Source organism: Cotesia typhae, unplaced genomic scaffold (assembly GCF_013202065.1).
Source record: "Cotesia typhae breed Kobodo isofemale line unplaced genomic scaffold, CoteBio_Ctyphae contig_44, whole genome shotgun sequence".
NCBI classification, from domain to species: Eukaryota; Metazoa; Arthropoda; class Insecta; order Hymenoptera; family Braconidae; genus Cotesia; species Cotesia typhae.
In genome coordinates this window covers 701,472-725,488 of record NW_027423753.1, presented here as the reverse complement: position 1 = coordinate 725,488, position 24,017 = coordinate 701,472, and the positions used below count along the sequence as shown (strand labels likewise).

Below are 24,017 nucleotides of genomic sequence, written 5' to 3'. Positions count from 1 at the left end.
CTGATAATTAGGTATTAAGTTACTTTAATTAACTTTGGTCGATATATACAAACTAACAAAAACATCAATATGTATAGTGAAGAAATGAGATGTTGAAAAAAAAAAAAAAAAAAAAATATCAACAATTATTAATTAATAAAACTAAAATTACAAAAAATGAGCGAAATCGCTACTAAATAAAATAGTAGCTCCAATATTAAATAATATTAAATTTTTTCTGAGGCACGAGTCTTAAAAAATAATTTAGTGCCTTATATTAAGATTCTAATAAACTGCCAGCAGCGCCGCATTCTTCAGCGCGCATGGCAGATTCAAAGTCTTCAAGCACAGTCATGTCGATAGAAGAGACAATAGCTTCTTCGTCAATATTATCCGGGGAGTCTGAGGCTTCATCTTCCTCCTCTTCGTCAGCTAACTCGATCTCGAGCCTGCCGGACTCTGGATCGTCGTTTTCATCCCCGGTGAGAGTGTCTTCAGCAGAAGGCGGCTCAAAGTCCTTGTCAGTCTCTTGGGTAAAATTGTCCTGGTTACGAACGGGAGTCCAGAGCCGACAGGTGTTCGTGAGATCAGCTTGCAAGGAGTCGAGACTCCTGCGACCGAGTCTGGAGACTTGGACAACCTTGCACCCTTGATCATTCTCGTTCTTATTGTCATTCTCTTTATTATTCGGGTCGATTTTTCCGACGTAGAGACTTTTTTCCCCCTTGACAGTCGGGCAGGAGTGCGGGCGGTCGCTGGACAAAGACGAGACTAAGTTTGCTGCAAGTGGCGCTGATAAATGCGCTTCTTCCAATTTCAAGTGCTCGTCTCTGTCAGCTCGCTCGGAGGAGAGTCCCTTTGCCGGAGAGTGAGGCTCGGCTGGCTCTTGGCCTTCAGCGAGTCTGCGGTACAGTCGCTCGACAATTGACCCGGGCTGGATGTCGAGATCTCGGGGCTGACAATCTTCGGGGAGGTTATCGGCAGGACTCGCGTTATCGGCAGGCTCGGTCCCTGGCTGGACACTACTGGTGGACCTGGACTTGTCACACTTGTCGTCATTGGCACCCTCCACTGCTCCCCTTTGCTTCTTGTTCCGGTTTTTACGTACGTAATGCTTACGTCGTTTTCGGTTAGCTGGTCCAGCTGGTGCACCTGGATTCTTAGTGCTGGTATTTTGCGACTCAAACACTGCGATGCGATTGAGTCTGGGCACTGCGCGGCTAGTGGGCTGCCGGTTGGGTCGCTGGGACTCGGTGATGAGCCGACTCGCGGAGAACTGCTCGTAGAATATCCCTGGGTGGCCCTCGGCGAGTCGTTGGTCGTAGATGGCCTGTTTGGAATATTTTGGTTTTGGAGTTTTATTTTTTAAAATACTAAAAAATTATAAATTAAAATCAAAATCTTTCTGATAATACTAAATTCAACAATAAAAATTAATTTTATTACAAAAATAGACCAAAGCCAAATTTTTTTATTTTGTTTTTATTTATTGAATAAAATTAATATTTAAAAAAAAGATAAATTACTCACAACACCGGCCTGGGGTGATGCAATGGGGATTCCTGAGGCAGAACTTGTGAGAAGTTGTTGAGATGCGGATGTCCCTGGATCAATTGTACCGATACTGTAGTTGATAATAGGCTGGCCTGGCTGTTGGCTTGCGTAACTGACGATAGCTGGTCCCGAGGAGATTGGCAGACTGTAGCCGATGGTTGACGGGCACGAAGACTGGGTTGGATAGCGGGTGACGAGTCCACCGACACAAGGATCGGATAGCTTTTTGATGATAAGAAACGAATGTGGCTGCTGTTGCTGATGCTGCTGCTGCTGGTGTTGGTGATGCTGGTGCTGGTGATGTTGTTGATGGTGATGGTGTTGTTGTTGTTGTTGTTGTTGTTGTTGGTGGTGGTGGTGGTGGTGGTGGTGGTGGTGATGGTGGTGGTCTGAGGGACTGACGATGGGGACGCCGTAGTTGTAAGTGAGTCGCGGATCCGGCTGCATGTAGGGCCCGATGCAGGGCTGCTGCGAGGGGAACTGGTTGATGATGACGGGCGAATAGGTGACGGCGTTTTCGTTTGACGGCCCGCCGATGAAGTTGTTGGAGATGTTGAGCGGACCCGCGAATAGCGAGTGGTTGGATTGGGTGATGTTGGTGCTGGAGAGCGGCCCCGAGCCGATGGGGATGAGCTGGATTGATGGAGGCAGCTGCTGGACTCCGAAGTTTGAGTTGAAGCTGGGGGTTGTCGCATCAATTTTATGAAATCCACCAGTCTCTTTATTGACTTCTGTGTTTTCTCCTGTTTGCTCAGCAGCTCTTGCTTCAATCGGTGCTGGACCTAATTTTTTTTTTTAATATTATTGTTATTATTTTTGAGTCATGATTTTTGTAATTATGCTAGATGATGATCGGAGTTCAATAATTATTGCTGATGAATTTTTAGCAGGATTGCAAAAAATATATTTTTTCATTTGAATACTTAAAAAAAAATTTTTTTAGACATTTTATTCATTTTATAAAAAATGCATTTATTGATTTTTTTTTTTTTTGCAATAAGTCATTAATTTTTCAAAAAAAAAATTTAATTAAAAATTTTTTTTTAATTAATACTTTTAAATGTAGTTAAATAAATCATTTATAAAAATAATAATTAAATTTTCATTCCATTTGTGCAGATCAAATAAATCATTCAGTCTTTTGTATTATAATTTTATTCATTCGTGAAATAATTAAAATTCATGAAATAAAATTTTTCTAAAAATAAAAATAATTTTAAAAAATCTCTTGCCACCACTAAATTTAACCACAGAACAAGAAAAGTTTTTAATGAATTCTTTGACAAAAAAACGACTGAACGATTCTTCAATAAAAAAAAAAAAAAAAAGAAGAAGAAAAAACCTTGGGGAAATCTATTCGTAATAAGCGTATGTGACACAATGGCGTAAATTATAAAAATAAATCCAAGAGCTTGCAGGTTTTAAAATAAAATACATAAAGAGGAATTAATCGTATTTTGAATTGATATGGAAAAAAAACTAAAAATATAACTGAAATAAATAAAAATTTGAGCATTCCAACAAAACAAATATCTTAACTTTATAATTATTTTTTGTCTACACAGGCCACAGGACGAACCTGAAGTGACTGGCCGAGCAGCTGGGATCGTTTTTCCATCTCATAAACCTGCAATCTCAGATCCGCGTTTCGTTCTCGCTGCTCGTATCTTTCTCGCTCTTTTTCCTCTGCAACGAGTACATATTTCGCGTACAATAGATAACAATGTGCATTTATTTTAATAAACTCAAAAATAAATCTTCTTTCAGATTATTAATTCATTTTGACGAATTTGAAACACACGCGTGTATGTCTTATCATCTATTAATTATAATTCTAAAGTTAGCCGACATTTTTGATTTTTTTTTTTTCAAGTATTTTACAAATTAATTTTTTTTTTTAATAAATAAAAATATTTTACAACTATTAATTACCTATTTCATCGGATTTTTTAATAACTGGACTCGCCACTTCGTTATTTTGATTCATTTCATAACATTTCGGGCACTGTCCTTGTGGGGGAGGTAAAATTACATGACATGCTTGGTGATAATTTGCTGAACAATTTTCACAAGTTGATAACATTCCTGCAAATTAATTTTTTTATGTTTAAATAATCTATATTATTATATATTTTATAAATCACAGTGCAATTTCACAAAATTCATTATTTAATTAATTAAAAAATTGTTTTAAATAATTTAAATTACCTGGACTCCTGCAATGTATGCATACAACATCATTTTCTATTTTCTCAATAGTGAGACTCGACGGCAACCCGGGTATATTTATAACTTTTGACGGCGAAGTCTTAACCGAGTTTGAATTAGAAGTGATTGTTTGGCTTTTGCTACAATTTTCTACTGTTTTGTTGCAGCTACCATGAGCAAGTGTTTCATTCAAATTCGGAAGGATATTTGGCTTTCCTGAGGGCTTTTGAGCAGGTAGAAGAGACTTTGAGCTTGACGACTGCGATGAGGAAGACGATGATGGCGAGGGTGGCGGGGAACCAGCTACGCTCTTAGTTACTGGCTGAGATTTTTGAATTTTGTGACCAGATGAGGTCGCCGTTGGCGGTGGAGGCGGTGAGGGTCCATTGAGTCGCGCCGTCGTTTGCCTCGTCTGAGGCGCGTTCCCTGATTGTAAGTACGAGTGTCTCTTTTTTTTCTATATAAAATAAATTAACGAAGTTGATACAAATAATTTATATATATATATATATATATATATATATATATATATATATATATATATATATATATATATATATATATATATATATATATATAATAAAAAAAAAAAAAAAAAAAAAAAAAAAAAAAACTTGATAAATAAATATTACTGTCGGTAATTCCCAAGTAGAACAAACAAACTGAGGATTTGCGCGACTTCTGCGTTTTCTTTCGGCTTTTTTACTTTGTAACTTATCAAAGTTAGATATTGTTATGAGACCAAGTTTATCGAGAAATTCAGTCTGCTGTAACTCTGATTTATCAACAGGCGTCTTTAGATCATTTTCGTTTATTGTATTTTCTTCTTTTTCATTACTATCATTTTCTTCATTTGATAATTCTATCACATCGTCATCTATCGATAAAGTTTCTACTGGAGTTTCTCTGTAAAAATTTTAAAAATATTTATAATAATAATAATAAATTTTTTCTACCATTATTATTATTATTATTATTTTTAAATATAAAAAAAAATACTTACTTGGCACGTATTTTTTTATTAACTCCATTCCTAAAATTATCCTTATTTAATCGTCGACGTTTGGCTAATCCATTAGCTTGAACCTTGACCTGGAGAACATCATCCTTATCCTGATCATTATTTGGCGTGAAGTGATTGTTATTATTGCTGCTGGCATGGTTGTTATTGTTTATGTTATTGTTATTATTAGTTAAACCCAAAAGCGAAGCTACTGAAAGTTTAACGCCTTTATCATTCTGCGCCTGGTATCCCTCGACTTCTTTGCGCAATCGCTCGACAACTTGCTTCTGCGTACAGACAAAAACCAACAACAAACTTTACTCATTGCTCATAATGGATATTGTATGTTGTAGATATAACTTTATACCGCAGCTTTAGGCAAAAGTACATGTTACATACATATATAAATAACATCCGTCTTGGTATAGTTTTGCTTTATTTCATAAAGTCTAATTTTCTTCCTTATTCCTTTCGGGACACTTTATAGCGCTTACTTTTGGTGAATTTGCTTTTTCCGAGGGTACGTGGAAATAAATAGGTAGTAGCCGGGGAATGAATAAAATAAAATTCTATTTTTATTACTTCCTATGTGAGTTAGACCGGTGACTTGAATGAAAAACTTCTCAGCAAATGGAGAGTCTATTTAGAATCGATTTTACGGGTTTATAACAACGTCGATAATCATCCCCTGGGAATCTACAGGTCTCTCGTTCACTTACTCTCAGTTAGACTAATATGTACTTTCAATTAGTAATTTATTTTTTTTTTTTTAGACTTAAAAAAATTTTTTTTGCTATTTAAACATTAATTTTTATTTTTTTTCATTCTTCAAAAATTAATTTTACTGCCAAAGAAGAAAAAATTTTTTTTATTAATATTAGCTTTAATTATTTTTTTTAATTAAAATTTGAAGCACAATTTTATTAAAATTTAATTTTTTAAACATATTTTAAGCTTTAACTAAAAAAAAAAAAAAATTATTGATAAATTTTAATAAAATTTTTAAATGAAATAAATTTTTTTTTTTCGATTAAAAAATCAATTTTATTACAAAAAATCTTTTTTAATTTTAAAAATAACTCTCCCGTAATTCAATCACCAAAACTTTTCAATTTTTGACCTACTTCAATTTCGCACAAACAATAAAATTAAATTTCAAATAAATTAATAATAATTAATGTTACAAAGTTAAAAGCACGTGTAACTTCTGTTTTAATAATAAAAAAAAATCAACCGAGGAAAAACATTAATAAAAAGAAAATTAATTGACTTGAGATAAGATTTCCGCTTGAATTAAACTCCAGCCCCTAAGGGTTAGTTTGGGATGATAAAAAATACAAATGACACACCCTGAATATCCAAAAGAATATATATATATATATATATATATATATATATATATATATATATATATATATATATATATATATATATATATATATATTAAACATCCCGAAGAGTAAACACCCAGTAGGTATTTCTGTGATCGATCGGCTCTTCAATAATATTAGTACGCTAGAAAAAACTCTTAAAAAATTTAAAACAAGATTCAAGAATTACTTTTCAAAAACTAGCATGTCAAGTTGAATAATTTATCATATAAGTAATCACAAATATAAACTATTTGTCTATAAATAATTTTTTCATTAATAAAAATACTATTCTTCTCATAATAATTATTATTAATATTATTTCTAATTATTTAAAAATATCTTCTTCAGCTTTGAGTCTTACTTTAGTTTCAATAAATAATTAAGAAGAAATAAAGATAATTTTCTTTCTACTCCCATCATTAACACGCAAAGAAGCTGAAGAAGAAAAGACGCTTAAAGTAAAGCTCAATGCGTTGTGCCAAAGTGGCTGTATAACGGTTTTTAAGCTAGCTGCGCCGTGACAAGAAAAATTTTTTGTTTTCTTCAGATAAAATCTTTAATATTAATATTATTAATTAATAAAAATTAAAATATGTTGATAGTATTTTTTATAGCTGCAAAAAAAATTATTCAACTTTTCTAAAATTAAATAACAAGTTTTTTTTAAATATTATCCGCGCGGAAATTTAATTAGTAATTAAATATTATTTATAATTGTGACTAAAGTTTATGGATAGTTAAAATTAATGCTCAGAAATTCAATATTATAATAAAGTTTCAATAAAAACTGCGAAAAAGTATCAATTTTTATAATTGAAATATTAGAACAAACTAATAGCGGCCGACAAAATGGCGATTGGGAAGAAAAGTTAGGTTAGCGTGAAACAATGCATCATATTGGGATATAAAAAATAAAAAATTAACAAAAAGTGCGTGAATTATGTAACCGCTATCAGTGTGCTTATTAAAACAATTAAAGTTGCATTGTTATATTACATATTTACTTCTATAAATAGCTTTAATATCCAGAAGTAGTATTCAGAAAGTTGCGCGCTCGCGCGGAGATACGCGGCAGATTCAAATTGGATATCACGCTGGTGAATCTCGGGTTTTTTTATTGCGTGTAATATATAATTTTATATCTGTATGTACAGTGCATAGAGTCAGTAATATTAGCGCGCTTATATATTTATACAATATATGTACGAAAGGATGGAAGCAAAGAGAGGAGAAGAATAGAGAACGAGATAAATGTAGTATATATGTATATATTAAATGTATATACGGGAAAAGATGGAAAGATGGAAAGATGGGAAGGTCGTAGTCGAGCTGCTGCTGCTGCTCCTCTGCGGTTTCAATTGGAAAGCTAGAGGGAAGATCAATAAGAACCAGGTTGCCGTTCGCGTGCCAACGCCGATTGGACGGCAGAGTTGAATCTTACGCTTTATTGGCGAGCTATAGATAACAATTTACTCAAAAATTTGTTGTGATTAATAAAACAACAGGCATTTATCGTTTATCATCATCCGTGAGCTTGCTTATTTCGGAGCTTTTGATTGTTTTTTTTTTTTAAGGAATCAAAAATTAAGATTTAGGAAAAGTTTGAAATAGAAAGTCAACTTTTGGAATAGTCTTGAATGATTTTAACGTCCCTAACTAAAATTCTATCGAGGTGACGACCTTGCGGAGGTGTTGGTTGGTTCCGTTCGAAACTTTGGGAAACTTTTCCCAACAAACCGACAACAATGCTATAGAGCGCTTTTTATGTTTGTTTTTCCGGAACTTTTTCTAAAGTTTAATTATGTCATTTGTTTAAAGCTTTTTATCAATTTGTGAGGGGCTTTTTGTTTGATTTTAAATTTGCCGCATCACTTATTTATTGAGAATTACTTATTGAGAATTATTTTAAATAAGCTTTAATTTTTTTTTGTAACAATAAAATCTAAGTTTTTTCTAGAAATCTTTAAAAAATTTAATTTTACAAATTATTTAAAGCTTCTTATAAATTTCTACGAGATTTTTTTATAGATCAATAATTTTAATTAAAAATTAAAAATAATTATCTTTAATTTTATATTAAAATAAAATTTGATTTTAGTTTTCTTCTTGAAAAGTTTTAGAAGATATTAATAATTCCACAGTAAAGCGATAGACGGCTCGAAGGTTATTAATAATCGATGTAACTAGTAGATTATTGGTGATGATAGCATGAAATAGATAGATAGATGAATTTACAATTCAACCGATAAACAAGTTATTAATTTTAGCTGACTATTTAATGTAATTCACAATATACATTGTGTATTAACGATCGATGTTACTAGTCCGCGTCAGTACTGCAGCAATTTGAGAATAGAAGATGCGACGAATCACGGCGATGCGCAACTGGTGATAAAAATAGTTTAATTATTTTTCACGCTTAATCCTCGACAAGAATCTTTAATCTTCATTTTCGGGAATTAAGTCCATGATTTATCGTTTTTATTAACGATTAATTAATTTTAACATGATAAAAGTCCGGGGAAATATTAACATTCATTATTTGCACGCGGAAAATTCATTAAATGTTAAACTGTGACGTGACAATTGATGAGAATTAATTAGTTTTACATTTAGGACTAACTAATTTAATTTTTATGGAATTATTAATTAATCTGGAAAGTTTGCAAGAGAAATTTTCATTTTTTAAGAGAAAAAAAAAATTAAGGGATTAATTTTATAGTAATTTTAGAAAAAAAAAAATTATTTAAAATTTTTTTGTTGAAAAATTTTTAAAGTTTCATTTTTGATGATTCAAAGGCGGTGTCTTGTATTTATTTAGTAAGTAATAAATGAATGGAAAACTATTTTTCATAAAAGAAACTTTCAATGTATGACCTTGCACTCACTAAAATCAAGCATCTGTCACAAAGGAAGGTATTTGAGGTAGAAGTAAAATGGTAAGGGAAAAGTATAGTGTGGAGTAATATAATGTTGAATCTATAGTGACAATCACCTGGCATCGCCCGAGGGAAACGATGTTGAGCTGAATCTGCTGTATTTGTCCACGTATATCTGCATTCTGAAACATTTAATAGATAAATTATTATTATACAATTACTCTTTAATTAATTAATATTATTATTATCGTAAAAATATATATTAAACACTAGAGTTACTAGTTTTTAATACTATATACTTTAGATAATTATGTATAATTAGCTTTGTTTAGAAACTTACATTTGGGTCATCCTTGAGCTTCCCCATGCAAATCTAGAATGTAATAAAAAATTTTTTAATTAAGATTAAATTGATAAAATTAAATGATACATTATTATTATTATTAAAAAGTTTATAATTGATGTAACAGTAATTAATGTTTGGATAATGGTGCAAAGCCGAATTGATGAGTTATGTAAAATAGCAAATGTAATTTTAAACAAGTAAAGAGAAGTATAGCGAAGACAAATTATGAGACAGACGGGCCAAAACTAATCTACAGCTATTATCATCTACATCGGCATTGAGAAGGCCACGTAATTTCAAAGTTGCATAGAAAATACTCGAGTAGAAATGATTAACTTGTATACACGAATACTCTCGAATGAATAAGTTCATTTTAAAAGACCAAAACTTAGGGTAATGAGCGTTATATATGCGTACAAATAGCGCACTTTAATTTAATTAATTAATAGATGATTTAATTTAAAAAAAAAAATTTTTAATATCTCCAATGGAATCGCTAAAAAAGCCGGACTTTATTAAATGGTTTTTTTTTCCCCACAAAAAGTTTTAATAACTTGAGTTTAAGTATTTTATTTATTTTATTCCAGTTTATGTTTTAAATAATTGAGTTTTGTAACTAATTCTATCTCAGTCTATTATTTAAAAATTTTTAATGTTTTTTTTTTTTTCTGAATTTTCTTAAAAATTTTTTGATAAAAAAATTTTTAAATAATTAATTTTTATAATTTTGTAAAGAAAATAAATTTAAAATTATTGTCAAAATAACAAAGTGTTAAAAAAATTATTGAATTAATTTGAGAAAGTCTGATAATTTTTTTTTTTTTTTTTTTTTTTTTTTTTCCCCAGTAAATAGTAAATGAAATATTTATAAAACCTCCAGTTAATACGAAGAGTGATATATATTATTTAAAACTGAAGTATAAAATAATAAAACAAAGTAAAAGCCGAGAACTAACTAGAAAGAGAAACTAACTCTGTCATTATTCTCATCCAAGAACTTTTCAAAAGTTGAGTTTTTAAAACTTTGAGAATGTTTTGCGCTTCTACGGGAATCCCCGCTTTTCTTTTACACTAAAGTGTTTTCGTCTTTTCACAATCATCATTTTTATATCCAAGTTATTTCTTTTATGCATTTAAATCTGCTACAGGTTAATAGAAAAAATTTTTTTACAAGTATTTAACATTGAAAATAAATTTTTCAATGTAAAAAAACTTGACAGTAATTATAAATTATAAACAATTAAATAAAAATAATTTATATCCAATAAATAGCGGTATTAACAGAGTAGTGAATGAAATTCATGACTAAAATTCATAACAACTTCCTCATTATTATTTAAATCAATACTTGGCTCGACAAACTTTAGCATAAAAATTTAATACAATAAATATAAATAACAATTGTTTTTTTTTTTTTTTTTAAGATAATTTTTATTTATTGGAGTTTATATTTATTTTCAATTAATGAAACATGATAAATATTTAACTAATCATAATAAATAAATAAATCAATAAAAATAGTCATTAAAACGTAATGAAAGAATATTAGCGTCGTAGATATCTCATTCATTGTTAAATAGAATCCGCTGATAAGTGTAATGAGTTTAAAAGTGACTATTTTATGTAATTACTCTCAAGATAAATCAATAATGAGTTTTTGTCCAGCTTTTTATATTTAAAATCCGAAAATTTTAATTTTAAATTAAAATTTTCTTAATTATTTTTTTAGAAAAAATAAAAAAAAAACCTCTTTTGAACTCAATTAAAAAAAATAAAACTTTTCAATCCTAAAAAAAAAAAAAAAAAAACTTGCAAACTTTTCTTATTAGACATTATTTGACAAACAACTACTGAAAACAATTTACACAAAATTGCATTACTTTTTTTTACAAAAAAATAAAAATTAGCTTTAAAAATTTAATTATTAAATTCTCGAGTTAAATAACTGACATATATAGGGTAGGTCTGACAATTCGGTCTAATTATCTTATACAATCCGTTAAATAACACTAATTGATAAGCATTATCATTATTCATACAGATGCGCAGTAGAACCGCTCGTCAGTCGTATCACTTTGTAAAATATAATAAATAAACTTCGATTTATATAAATTGTGTAATAGTAAAATAAAAAAAAATAATCGCCTATTTTGGTATTACAAAAAGTTTAAAGACTTTGAAAAACTTTTTAAATATTCAATTTTTTTTATTTTAAATTGAATCGTGATAACGATTCATAATAATGATCATGATTCCATCGGTCGCAATCGCAATTCTAGAAACTTTGTATCGAATTCGTTGCATTAAACACGTGGATAATTTCGTAACTTTATCATCTTTGACGTTATTACCTAAAAGCAGCTGTACATTACATACATCCTTGTATTTAATTCACAAATAAATTTATTTTTATTTTTTTAAGTCCAAAAAATGGTAATGAAATTTAATTTAGCAGATAATTGATAATTTATTAATTTTTTTAACAAATAAATTACTCCAAAAAAATTAACAATTAAAAATTTTTTAAAATTAAAAATGCAATTTTTTGGAATAAATTTATTTGTTAAATAAAAAACCGTCAAATAACTTTAATTGTAATTACTTGGTAATTTTTATTTGGTAACAAATACCATGGGAGTTTTGTCTTTCCACCACACACCTATTAATTTATAAATACATACTTAACATAAATAGAGCTACTTGACGATGATGAAGAAGCTTAGTTGTTTTCGCGCCAGCAAGACGTCCTGGGACAATCTAACGCGCGTTGCGGCTTATCGACATCTGTACGGCAATTACCCTCCCCGTTACTCCATAAAAATAATAATATTAATAACAATAATAATAACAGCAGTTGTTATAATTATTATTGCAACTAAAAGTTAGAGAAAAAAAAAAAAAAAAACAATGAAGAATCATAACAACCAAAAAAAAAACAGCCTTGAGATATCGATGAGATAGCCTTGAAAAAAATCTCTTTAATAAAATAAAAACTGATGTAACTTTAAAATCTTAAATAAAAGTAAATATATAAATAAGCCGATGCTTAATGACATACTTAAAGTAAAACAAACATTTAAATAAAAAAAATTAGGTACTTATAATTTGTTTAAAATTACCTGATGATCACAAATGGCGTTCTTCAATTTATTTTGTACCAAAACAATTTCCTTCTGCAGGCCCTTTGATATCTCCATTATAATTATAATTATAATTATAATTATAATTATAATTCCAGTTCAAAATATTATTTGAAATAAAATAGTAGTAAACTTATTTTTTTTTTTAAATAAGTTTGTTAATTTTTGGTGTTTATTGGAAAACGTGTCCCTCTCGCGTACAAAAAGCCTGCCTGTAATAGTAGTAAAAGTACAAGTATTAGTATTGGTACAAGTATTAATATATACATACATTAAAGTGAGTATTGGTGTATTGGCATGAATTAGTATAAGTTTAGTATAGTTATACCAAGTGAGTACACGTACTTGTGTGTTGGTAGCGCGAGTGCAAGCGAGTAAGACTAAACAATAACTATAACTTAAATACTAGGATCCAAGAGAGAGAGATACGAGGACTAAGTGGAAGCAAGAGGGTAGATGAATCGTGCCCGTATTCGTGTAAAATACTGTAATGTAAGAATGGAGAGTACACGTACACTATCACACGGCACACTCGTAAAACCGGTGGACAAAACCCCGGAGTTATAACTAAACACTTTTTTTTTATTTTATTTATCTTCTGATTATTTCTGGCTGCAATCACCAATTTTCATCACTTGCCAATTTTTTTTTTTTTTTTGAATTATTATCAATTGTTTATTTTTTTCTATAAAAAAACACTAATTTATTTATTTATTTTAATGTGAGTATTATTATGATTATTGTGAGTAATTAATTGAATATATTAAATGTCAATTAGATGAGAAAAATCCTCCGCCGGATAAGTGACGGCGAAGAGCGCGCACCACGAACAACCCACCACGACGGAGGCCCACGGGCACTTGTCCGTTCTGATCTTCTCCCGAACTAAACCTCACCAATACCAATGCGCACGTGTATGTATAATTATGAGTAAATATATGTGTATATATATATATATATATGACTATCAAACTCTACATATATATAATTCTGTGTATTACTTTTACTTGTACTTACTGTTACGCGGCATACACACTAACAGCGCAACGTCGACTCCTGGCTGCTCGCGCTCTCGCTGTAGTCAACTGACTGCTGTTACTTTACACAGACAAGAATTACCGAACAATACGGTAACACACTAAATTACATTACTCATACTTCTATGCCTTGCAATATATATATATATATTGTATATAGTAAATTTATAATACATAATATACTTTTTCACATTGTTTTTGCACGCGCGTGCGCAGAATTTACTTTCGCACATAACTAGCGACACCACTACTCAAAATATAATAATAATGGATGCAAAAGTTTTAAATATTTTCAATTACTCATTATTCATCATCCCCCCTTACTTTTTGTCACCGCTTATCCTTGTTTTTTAATTTTTTATTTTAAATAATAATCATCAGCTGTTTTTCGCGGTTTAAATTTCCCACCATTTGTAAACTTTTTAAATTTCTATTTAATAATTTTTAAAAGTAATTATTTAAGTGTAATTAGGTTTAATTAATAATTCTGAAGTTAGCAGTCAGCTGTTAATTTAAAAAAATTTTTTTAATAAATCAATTACAATAAAAAAATACTTCTAAAAATTTTCAATTGTCAATTAATTTTTATTAATTTTTACATGTGAGACTTTTTAATTTAATTTTTTTTTATAATGATTTAATTGCTATAAATAATATGTAAAAAAATTTTTATACCTGTCAACTTCAGTGTCATTTTAATTAGCTATTTTAGCGCTTAAGAAAAATAATTGCCGGAAAATTAATCGCCATTTTGGAAATAACTGCACTGATTAATTTTCGCGGGCAAATTTACGGAATTTGTATTTTTAATTTATTTCTTTTTTTATTTCGTAATTATTTACAGAAATAATTATAGTCAAGCGAATAATTGAAGGTAATTAGAGATTATTATTGTTGGTTAAAATTTTACGGTATTGATGAGCAACTGGGGAGAATTGAAATAGTTTTAGTTGAGGTTAAGTGACATTTGTAAAGTTTACAAATGTAAACTTGACTCACGCGCATCGTGTAAAAAACAGCGTTGGAGAGCCTGTATCTAGTTTTGATATTTAATACGAATATTATTTATTATTAATTAGTTTTTTTTAGGTAATAGTACGACGTATGTACAGGTAAATTATTTGCATTAATAATTTGTATTATTTATTGTTTTTAAAATGCGTATTAATATTTTTTAGCTTTTAGGTTAGGTTTAACGTGTATCAACAACTTTAGTGTTACAAAATATTTTATTCACTTTGTTAGTACTATTTATTTAAAAAAATTTAATTTTTTTTATTTATAAATTATAGTAATGGCTGGTAAGAGAAACGCAACTAGTGAATTGAACCACGACAATTGGAATAATGAGGAAGAACCAGAAGATGCGGGAACATTCACTACCGCATCACCGGAGGAGTTACAAAAGAGAGTTGTTAAAACTGCTAAACGGAGAATAACTCCTGGATCAGAAGTAATTTTTTTTTTATTTATTATATCAATAATAATAATATTAATATCAATAATTATTTTTATTTTTATTTAACCTCGTGAGATGAATAATTAATATTAAATATTAAAAAATTAAAAAAATTTTTTTTTATAAAAAAAATTTTATTTTACTAAAAATTCTAATAAAAAAAAAAAAAAAAAACTTCTTCCAGGCTCCTCCAACAAAGAACGTATTTGGTAGTTTCTCCGGTTTCAAAGTATCCTCAGCAGCGCCGACTTCAGCGTTCAGTTTCCTGAGCAAATCAAGCACGACGACCGCGAGCTTATCAACTTCCACAGCGACAAAAACTACCAGCATCTTCTCAAAAATAACCCCAACCACCAACGGTATGAAAGCCACTGACAACGGCCTCTCTTCATCATCCAGCACTAAACTCAACGATTCTTCAAAGCCAGCCACCACTACGACCACCAGCAGCATCACCAACAGCAGCATCATCAACACCAAGTCTACCAACAAGGTCGACGAAGCTGCTAATAAAAACAAGGAGATATTCGCGATGTCCTCCGAGTACTACGCGAAGCTGAAGGACCTGAACCAAAGCGTGAGTCAGTGGATAAAGACCCACGTGGACTCCAACGCGTTCTGCATCCTGTCTCCAATTTTCCGCGACTATGAAAATCATTTGAAGATTATCCAGACCCAGTACGGCAAGTCTTGCCCTGAAAAGGGCCAAGAGGAAGAAAAGAAGAAGAGTCCCACGAGTGGTGTGTTCACATCTGGACAATCCACAGCGTCAACCTCGGCCGCGGTATCTTCATCAGCATCAACAGAAGCCAGTGACAAGCCTCCAGCTACCACTTCTATCTTCGGATCAACGCAGTCCAAAAGTATCTTCAGCGGTATTTCCAGCGCGACTTCTTCGGTTAAAAAGCCGGCGGAGAGTCAAGAAGCAGACTCTGATATAAATAAAAATAAAAATTCTAGTTCAATTGAAAAAAAATATCTGACATTCCCACAGACAACTTCGCTGTTCAGCTTCGGAGGTTCCAATTCAGGAACAACAGCAAGCTTCACTTTCGGGTCCGCGAAGCCTAATAGCTTCAATATCGGCAAGTCAGTTCCAGAAGAGACCAAGGAGGAAAATAAAGACGATGAAGATGAGCCGCCGAAGGTTGAGATCAAGCCTATTACCGAAGAAGGAGCCATTTATGAAAAAAGGTGTAAAGTTTACTTCAAAAATAAAGAAACTGGCGTCCTCAGTGATCGCGGAATCGGCGTGCTGTTCCTCAAGCCCACGCCCAATGATAAAACACAGCTGATTGTACGCGCTGAAACATCTCTGGGGAACTTGTTGCTCAACACCTTGCTGACCCCGGCTGTTCCCACCAAGAAAATTAATAAGAATTCCGTGATGCTGATGTGCTTGCCTCTTGCTGACTCCAAACCTCCTCCAGTTCCGGTTTACCTTAGGGTCAAGACTTCCGAGGACGCTGTTGCTCTTCTGGAGGCTTTAGAGAGTAATAAAAAATAGGTTTGTATTATGTAAGTGATTAATTACATTTTTTTTTTTTAGGGGAGTATCGAGTTGTAAAGGGTCGGTAGATTTACAAAAAAAGTAAATTTATTCATGCAATTGATTTAATTTCAATTAAACTCATTATTATTGTTTAATTGTCTGTAATTCTTAATTCATACTGTAATTGTATTTAAATTATGAAAATATAAGAATTATTATAAAATATTATTCTTAATTGATTAATTAAATATTACACTGAAAATTTATTTTTATTAAACAATAATAATGATTTTTTTTTAATACGTAAAAATACTTTAAATGTTTTTTTCAGTAGTTGTCATTGTTATTATTATTAATTATGATGAATTAAAGAGCGCGCTGGAATAAATTTAGGTAATTTAATTTTTTATTAAAAAATTTGTAACTCACATTAAGATTATGTAAATAATTATAATAAAAACAATAAATAAAATTAAATTTTTTTTTTTTCTCTTAATATTTAGCTGGGAAATTAGTTTATTTTATAGTTTACAAATCACGTAATGACTGCAAGGTTGCTAGTAATAATAAAACACGATAAAAAATAATTTGAAAAATTTTTTTATCAAATTTAATTATTAATTTTTACAATATCACTAACCATTACAATAATTATTGGTATTAATATATACTGTTATAAATATACAGTGCGTTTTATTTATAACATTTATTTGACAATAAAAGTGTACAATAATCCTAGATGTTAACACTATGTAAATAATTGAATCGTCAACTTGATCATCCACAAGAAAATTTAAACCTTTGCTCGATCATTAAAATTAATTACTCGATTAATTTAAAAAAGAAAGTATCATTAATTAATATCGATAAACTTTTTACATAATTCTTTAACAGCCGTAAAAATTCCACCGGCAATTATTAACAGCGTTGTTTAAATAAAATAAAATAAAATTTTAAGCAAAAAAAATTAATTGGCTTATCTAAGCTTTGGGAGCCATGAACGGCGTCAATCCTCCCATTTGTCCAAGGCCAAGTTGAATGTGTTTCATGTGAATTTCAATGCAATTTTGAAATACTTGCTGGTTCTTGGGGTTCAATTTTGATCTTATTTGCTCCATTGTACCTTGCAGGACTTTCAACTCATAGGCGTTACGGTCAGAGTCTGATAGTGACTGAAAAAATAAATTATTTATAAATTATTAATTCCAACAATCTAATAATAAATATGAAACTAAAATATTTTCAACATATTATTAAAAAAAAATTTTTGTTTTCACATTTATAAAATTGTACAATGTTTTTTAAATTTACATTAACATTTATAGCTATTTTTAATTTCATTTATCCACGTGTTAATTTAGAAGACACTTAAAAAAAAAAATTTTTTTTTAAATTAGTGTAAAAAAAAAATTCTCTTTTAAAAAAATATTTTTCAGTTTTAATTAATTAATAAAATAAAAAATTAAAAAAAAAATACCTTGACTTGAAGCATCAAAGCAGTCAAATCAGTAACCAACTGGTCCATCTTAGAAGGTCCTTTATCAGTCATAATATTATGTCTGGACACCATATCAGCAGCTTCTTGCCTGCATCGTTCCCTCAAATGACTTGGAGCAAGCATCGCAGCAATACTCGGCTCAGGCGCAATTTCCTGACAAAGTTCCTGAACATCATTCAAGTAATCCTGCAAGCTAGCGTTCATTTTCTCAAGCTCTACAACAATAGCCGCGTACTTGCGTTCAAAGTCCTGAGGGAGTTCATCCCCAAAGGACTTGCTTTTCTCCGCGACGGTGTTCATCTCCTTGATCTTCTGGATCCTCAATTTCTTGACGTTGAGGATCTTGGTGACTTTGACAATATTATCCAGCAGTCTCATCGGGTAGCCATTGATCACGCCGCCCAGGGACTTTTTGGCGGAGGGAATGGCAGCATTGGAGATCAGCGGATCATTGTTAACCCTCGGAGAGCGCAGCTTGAGCGCGTAGGGAGGCGAGGGGACGTAGCTAATGTGCCTAGGTCGGAATTTCTGGGAGAATGACGAGACACTGATGGTCTCCGGAGGATCATTGGAGAGAACTTCGTAATCGGGAACGCTGTGAGTGCCCAGGCCGCCTCGCTCGAAGGTTATTCTGTAGGTATTGTTGCTGGTGTCCACAGCGTCGATGCTTCCGGTGAACAAACCGTCCTGAGGCTTCCTGAGCCTCGCGGTGACCTTCTGGCCAATCACCAGCTGGAGCGGGATCTCCGGCGGTAAATCCTTGAAGCTGTTCACGTCTCCGGTCTTCCTCTGCTGGAGCATCCGGATCTTCTGCCTCTTGCGCTCCAGCTCCTTCCGCTCCTCCTCGAAGAACGACTGAGAGCAGCGACGGGGCTTCCCCATCATTCTCCTGATCTTGCACCACTCGACTCGGGTCAGCTTACGTGACTTCAACTGAGGGAAAGACTCCTTCAAGCAGATCATGAAGTCGTTGTCGCCCTCGAACAGTGTCTTGTCGATGTTGCTGTAGAACCACTCGTAGCAGACCCACTTGTGGGCTTTCGGCAGCTTCAGCAAATTTCGGAGTCTCATTCCAATCTTCTGCCCGATTCTGCGGTCGGGAGAGCTCGGTCTGACCGCCTTTAAGGGTTGTTCCTTTGCTTTTTCCTTCTCCCGGGTCTTTTCTTTGATTTTATCCTTGTCTTTTTCTTTTTCCTTGTCTTTTTCCTTATCTTTATCTTTATCCTTGTCCTTTTCTTTTTTTATAGAGGACACTTTGGATGGGGTTGGTGTCGGTACTGGAGGAGGTGTTGGTGGAGGAGCCACTGGCTTTTCACGCTCTGGCTTCTTTTTCTCCTCAACTGCTGGACTTTTGGGGAGTTTCTTCGCTGAAGATGGCTTTAACATTCTTCGGGGTGATTGTTTTACTTCTGGAGTTCCTGGCTCTTTTTTTATTCTGGAAATTTATTATTTTTATTTTTTAAATTGAAATATATATTTTAAAAAAATTTTTAATGTCATAAAAAATTAAATTAAATCATAAAATTTATTAAAAAAAAAAAAAATTAATAATAATTTATTTTAAATAAATACCTGTGATGAGGATGATTGACAAGAATATCATCATAAAATAATTTATTCTTCTTTCTAATTCTTGCAGGCATCCCTCGTCTGTTTAAAACCTGAACCGGCTGTGGTGGGTTAGCCTTTTTTGGAGGAGGCTTAGTTCCAACTCTCTGAAGCCCCAGTGCAGCTGGTCCCAGCTCTGGCATTGGCTCAGAGTCCTCTTCGTCCATCTCCATTGAATTGTTGCCGTAAGAGTGCTCGTCTATGTCCATATCCTCCTCGTCATCCTCGTCCCGCTTCTCCTGCTTTATCTCATCCACCTTCGGGTAACCACCATTCTTCATTGACAGCAAAGTCTCTGCTGACTCGTCTGCAAAATAAATTAAAATATCAATTTGTATTTAATAATAATTATTGTTTTTTTTTTTTTTTTTTTTTGTACACAATTTTAAAATATTTTAAATAAAAAATGTACGTTTAAAAATTTTTTAAATTAATATTAATTTTTAAAAATTAAACATTTTTAATTATTGACAATATTGAAATAATTATTGACAAAATGTTAAATTATTTAATTTTTGCAATATTAATAAAAAAAATTATTAAAATTTAATAAAAAATTTTTATATAAATATTCAAAATTATTTTTTCGTACTTTATATCTTTAAAATATTCTCCGGTAAAAATAATTTTCACTGAAGCGAATAGAATAAAAATTAAATAAAATAATTACAAATCTAAAAAAAAAAAAAAAAAAAAAAAAAAATGAGATTGACGTTTTAAATCTAAATTTAAAAACCAAGTGACAATATAATATTCTGCACAATTATTATCTCTAACATAACCAACGGGCTCGCTGTACTAAACCCGAGTTGTAAAAACAAAATAAACTTTATTGACGGTTAGGTTTTTAAAAACATATCTAGAAAAAAAAAAAAAAGCGGATTTGATTTAACATAAAAAACAAATAATTGAATAAAATAACATCAACAATTATGATATTTAACATTTATAAAAAAAAATATTACTAATAAGTATTTATACAAAACGATTGTTCGATAAATCGACTAACTGATGGTACGGAGCATACGACGGTCCCGCTTGAATTCTGCATTGGTCATTTTTGAAATTTTGAACACATACGATGTTGATTTTGTTAAATTACAACTACCGAAAAATACCAGCGTGTATTTAATAAAATTATTGCTCCACTTAAACACTGATTTTCGACAACCAAGTACGCGTAATTTTTAGTGCTGCAAATACTGATAAATAAATAATTATCAAAAGGTAAATATGATAAAAATAAACTTACTTTCAATCGTGTCGGCCATTTCTATTATAATAACTGAGGCATTATGGGTACGTGTTTCCGCCAAAGCATGTTCATTACCCCGCGCCCCCACTTTGGCGTCTGCGCGTCACTTCTTGCGCGTGCGCAATGTCTGCGCGGTGGATGTTGAAGTCCACTTCCGGTTTTATGTCATTTATTTATATTATTTATTTATTAATTAATTGTCGTTCAAAGTTTTGTTGAAATAAAATTTATTACTTCGTTTATTTTACGTGAATTATTTTTTACTTACGAAAATTTTAATTCATTTATTAATTCTTATTAATTTAAATGAGTTTTTATAAATTGAAAGAGTACATTGTTTAATTAAAAAAAGTGACTGTCAAAAAACAAGTGAGTGATTAAGTTAATGGTGTAGAAATTAATTTTAGTTTATTTATTTATACAAGTGAATTTGTTTGGTGCTTAGAAAAAATTATTATTAATATTTGTTATTATTATTATTGTGATAAATAAAATTCAAAGTTTTGAAAATTAGTTACGAAAGTGGCAACTAGATGGCAGTGAAGGTGTTTTTTTTTAAATCTATAAGTTTATTTATTTTATTTGTTACACAAAATATCGATACTCATGTTTTAAAATTTTAAACTTGACATTTTTAAAAAAATTGAGTAACAATAATATTATAATATATTTTTTTAGTTATTTATAGCAATGAAATTATAAAAAAAAAAAATTAAATTAAAAACATGACAGTGAAAAATCAGCCGACTGCTGTCAATTTTTTGAATTTTTATAAAAAATTAATTACAATAATAAAAAAACTTCTAAAAATTTACACTAATAATTTTTTTTTATATTTATTACACTGCTATAAATTTATAAAATAATTTTTAATGTCTGTTATATATAAAAAAATATCAATTAAGTTTTAAATAAAAAAACTGAATACATTTGATGGGTGTTTTGTTTTGATTTAAATTGTCAATTATATACACGTTTAAAATGACGCCTCACGACAGATTATGGTTATATTTAAAATCTTCACTACGATGAATATTTACATAATAATTACCAATACTATTTACACAGAATCGTTAGAAATTTATTGCAGAGACAAAGACCGGCTGATTGTTTCGGATACCTTGGATGAGTATCTGCTAGTTGAGGCTGTGCTTGGCTCAACTATAAAACTTCAGTGTCATTTTTGGTATTTACAAATGTCATAATAATACTATGATATTTATAGTAATAATAATAATAATAATAATAATAATAATAATAATAAAAATTGTTGACAGTAAAGAGTCGAGTAACAAAGAAGCAAGACTGTGGTACATGCAAGACAGGTTCAAAGATTTTTCTGAAATTGAAGTCCAGTTCGATATGAACAACAACGTGTCCTACGATCGTGTTCACTTAACTCCGGATTTTGATTTGGTTTTTGTGAGCTTTGAAAAGGAAGATGCTGGAATTTATAGGTGCCATGGACAATTGGGAGAAGATGTTGAAAATAAATTTAATTATCGCCTAGAACGTAAATATTGATTTATTAAATTTTACTAAATTTATTTATTTATTTTAATTTTTTAGCTATTTTTGAAAGAAATCAAAGTGATAAAATTCATTACGGAAATTTGACAAATTATGAAGAATATAGACAAATAAATTTAGTTCCTGTAGCTCATAGATTTGCTGTACGTATAATTAATAATATTGAATTAAAAAAATTTTTTATAATTTTTATTTTAAAATAAATAGGTATCGTTAATGAGGCCTCTGGCAAAGATACGCGAAGCTGGAATAATTCTAGAAGTAATAACAGAATGGTCACCATGGACTCCTTGCGCAAGATGCGCAGAAAATAGAGGCATAAAGACCAGCCTTGCTCAATGTCGTTTAAAAAGTCGCATCTCAACTGCCGTAAGAAATATAAAATTATATTAATTATAATTTAAACTACGGTACTTCAATTTCCAGGAGCCAATATCAAAAAACGGAGACTTTGAATTTTTCTTCTCAAGATCTCCGCTGCTGCCTTGCCGGTCGGTCTTGTTAAATTTCCTGTTTCCAGCAGTAAGCGCAGCGGTAAGAAATTTGCCAGAATTTTTACTAGAGCAACCGTGCGAGAATTGCAAGAAGAAAAAAGCTAGAAAAGACAAATTTAAGTACAAGAAGACGTTGACTTTGATGGAGGGCCAGCACTTTTCGATAACGTGTCCTGACGCAGATGTCGACTCGGTTGTCGTTTGGAGAAAAGACGGGCTCCTTATGAAACCCGGGATCAAAACAGTGTACAATTTATTTGAGAATGAAAATGAACATCACGCTCATGTTGATCCTTTTTTGACGCTCTATCTCGTCCAAGTTACTCAAAATGAGAAGGGCAATTACACTTGTTACATCGACGGTCAGAAAATTTTGCAGCTTAGGATTTATATTAGGTCCAATGAAGCCTTTTTTACACCAGGTAATTTATTGGTATAAATTAAAAAAAAAATACAAATTAAATTAAATTAAAAAAATAAATCAATAATTTTTTTGCGTGAAAATTAATTTAGCAGATGTTTAATAATTTTTTTTAACAAAAAAATTATTAAAAAAATTGACACGCAGAAATTTTATAAAATTAAAAATGCAATTTTTTAAAAATAATTTTTTTTTTTTATGAATTTATTTGGCAAAAAAAAAATAAAGTGATTGCTAACTTCAATGTAATTTTTTTCAGCTTTGCTCCGACACATGAAGTACTTAGGATACGTGCTACTAATTGCATTCTTCGGCTATTGCGCGGGAGTCTTTATACTCTGGAGAAACCGGAACAAGTACCCGAAATATACCTTCGAAAAATTTATGGAAGAGCGTGGTAAAAAAAAAGACCACGAAGAGCGGGAATTTTTGTGGATGGAGCAAGCGGTTGGCGATTAATTTTTCTAATCATATCAGCACAAAGTTAATGATTAGATTTTAATTTAAATGTTAGTGGGCTTTTAACTAAAAGGAGATATAGTTATATTTATATTTATATTAATTTAACCAGTTTGATTCAACAGTTAGCTCATTGTTTGAAGGTATCTGTGCGCATGCACACATGTTACACGAATTACACAAAGTGAAAGGCCTCAAACATTGGCCGTTTCTGGTTCTGAAGATATTCAGTCGGTCTTCCAACATGGCTGTTTGCTAAATAAGACAGCTTATCTTATTTTT

The 24,017-nt window shown here is 30.8% G+C and overlaps 4 protein-coding genes across 12 annotated transcripts; 2 read left to right on the top strand and 2 right to left on the bottom strand.

The window, feature by feature from the left end:
* Window positions 1-92: 92 nt before the first annotated feature.
* On the bottom strand, window positions 93-13,587 carry LOC141529087 (uncharacterized). Of its 5 annotated transcripts, none has more exons than XM_074245477.1 (11): window positions 13,500-13,587; window positions 12,462-12,694; window positions 12,024-12,152; window positions 9,337-9,369; window positions 9,113-9,178; window positions 4,745-5,031; window positions 4,374-4,647; window positions 3,742-4,198; window positions 3,466-3,618; window positions 1,510-2,315; window positions 93-1,309 (listed from the first exon to the last, which is right to left on the bottom strand). In XM_074245477.1, exons 4-11 carry the CDS (start codon window positions 9,361-9,363, stop codon window positions 257-259), a joined length of 3,123 nt encoding a protein of 1,040 aa, XP_074101578.1. In that variant the 5' UTR covers window positions 9,364-9,369; window positions 12,024-12,152; window positions 12,462-12,694; window positions 13,500-13,587; the 3' UTR covers window positions 93-256. The 5 variants fall into 5 exon arrangements, with proteins under 5 accessions (XP_074101578.1, XP_074101575.1, XP_074101576.1 ...); XM_074245478.1 differs by lacking the exon at window positions 12,024-12,152 and adding an exon at window positions 3,113-3,219 and having other exon boundaries at window positions 659-1,309; XM_074245474.1 differs by lacking the exon at window positions 12,024-12,152.
* A 672-nt stretch (window positions 13,588-14,259) lies between these two features.
* Window positions 14,260-17,317, top strand: Nup50 (nuclear pore complex protein Nup50). Of its 3 annotated transcripts, none has more exons than XM_074245498.1 (4): window positions 14,260-14,393; window positions 14,812-14,972; window positions 15,163-16,471; window positions 16,528-17,317. In XM_074245498.1, exons 2-4 carry the CDS (start codon window positions 14,814-14,816, stop codon window positions 16,554-16,556), a joined length of 1,497 nt encoding a protein of 498 aa, XP_074101599.1. In that variant the 5' UTR covers window positions 14,260-14,393; window positions 14,812-14,813; the 3' UTR covers window positions 16,557-17,317. The 3 variants fall into 3 exon arrangements, with proteins under 3 accessions (XP_074101599.1, XP_074101598.1, XP_074101600.1); XM_074245497.1 differs by lacking the exon at window positions 14,260-14,393 and adding an exon at window positions 14,414-14,631; XM_074245499.1 differs by lacking the exon at window positions 14,260-14,393 and adding an exon at window positions 14,415-14,631 and having other exon boundaries at window positions 15,163-17,317.
* Window positions 17,055-20,961, bottom strand: LOC141529092 (protein lin-9 homolog). Of its 2 annotated transcripts, none has more exons than XM_074245488.1 (4): window positions 20,829-20,961; window positions 19,541-19,883; window positions 17,948-19,403; window positions 17,055-17,642 (listed from the first exon to the last, which is right to left on the bottom strand). In XM_074245488.1, the coding sequence occupies exons 1-4, from the start codon at window positions 20,845-20,847 to the stop codon at window positions 17,451-17,453; spliced, it is 2,010 nt and encodes a 669-aa protein (XP_074101589.1). In that variant the 5' UTR covers window positions 20,848-20,961; the 3' UTR covers window positions 17,055-17,450. The 2 variants fall into 2 exon arrangements, with proteins under 2 accessions (XP_074101589.1, XP_074101588.1); XM_074245487.1 differs by lacking the exon at window positions 20,829-20,961 and adding an exon at window positions 20,586-20,720.
* A 146-nt stretch (window positions 20,962-21,107) lies between these two features.
* LOC141529098 (uncharacterized) lies at window positions 21,108-23,981 on the top strand. Of its 2 annotated transcripts, none has more exons than XM_074245500.1 (7): window positions 21,108-22,017; window positions 22,109-22,344; window positions 22,401-22,504; window positions 22,569-22,730; window positions 22,788-23,277; window positions 23,536-23,785; window positions 23,861-23,981. In XM_074245500.1, exons 1-6 carry the CDS (start codon window positions 21,833-21,835, stop codon window positions 23,733-23,735), a joined length of 1,377 nt encoding a protein of 458 aa, XP_074101601.1. In that variant the 5' UTR covers window positions 21,108-21,832; the 3' UTR covers window positions 23,736-23,785; window positions 23,861-23,981. The 2 variants fall into 2 exon arrangements, with proteins under 2 accessions (XP_074101601.1, XP_074101602.1); XM_074245501.1 differs by lacking the exon at window positions 23,861-23,981 and having other exon boundaries at window positions 21,108-21,376; window positions 21,909-22,017; window positions 23,536-23,744.
* The last annotated feature ends 36 nt before the right edge of the window (window positions 23,982-24,017 follow it).

Excerpts from the sequence above, each read along its gene's own strand:
- LOC141529087 (XM_074245474.1), bottom strand. The coding sequence starts at position 12,539 with ATGGAGATATCAAAGGGCCTGCAGAAGGAAATTGTTTTGGTACAAAAT. Across the intron at positions 5,032-9,112 it reads TTTCCCTCGGGCGATGCCAG|AAGCAAGTTGTCGAGCGATT; the intron begins GTGATTGTCACT and ends GTCTGTACGCAG. Across the intron at positions 1,310-1,509 it reads CATCACCCCAGGCCGGTGTT|GCCATCTACGACCAACGACT; the intron begins GTGAGTAATTTA and ends TATTCCAAACAG.
- Nup50 (XM_074245498.1), top strand. The coding sequence starts at position 14,814 with ATGGCTGGTAAGAGAAACGCAACTAGTGAATTGAACCACGACAATTGG. Across the intron at positions 14,973-15,162 it reads GAATAACTCCTGGATCAGAA|GCTCCTCCAACAAAGAACGT; the intron begins GTAATTTTTTTT and ends AACTTCTTCCAG. Across the intron at positions 16,472-16,527 it reads TCTTCTGGAGGCTTTAGAGA|GGGAGTATCGAGTTGTAAAG; the intron begins GTAATAAAAAAT and ends TTTTTTTTTTAG.
- LOC141529092 (XM_074245487.1), bottom strand. The coding sequence starts at position 20,634 with ATGACCAATGCAGAATTCAAGCGGGACCGTCGTATGCTCCGTACCATC. Across the intron at positions 19,884-20,585 it reads TCGTATGCTCCGTACCATCA|ACGAGTCAGCAGAGACTTTG; the intron begins GTTAGTCGATTT and ends TTTATTTTGCAG. Across the intron at positions 19,404-19,540 it reads GTCAATCATCCTCATCACAG|AATAAAAAAAGAGCCAGGAA; the intron begins GTATTTATTTAA and ends ATAAATTTCCAG.
- LOC141529098 (XM_074245500.1), top strand. The coding sequence starts at position 21,833 with ATGGTTATATTTAAAATCTTCACTACGATGAATATTTACATAATAATT. Across the intron at positions 22,345-22,400 it reads ATTTAATTATCGCCTAGAAC|CTATTTTTGAAAGAAATCAA; the intron begins GTAAATATTGAT and ends TTAATTTTTTAG. Across the intron at positions 23,278-23,535 it reads TGAAGCCTTTTTTACACCAG|CTTTGCTCCGACACATGAAG; the intron begins GTAATTTATTGG and ends AATTTTTTTCAG.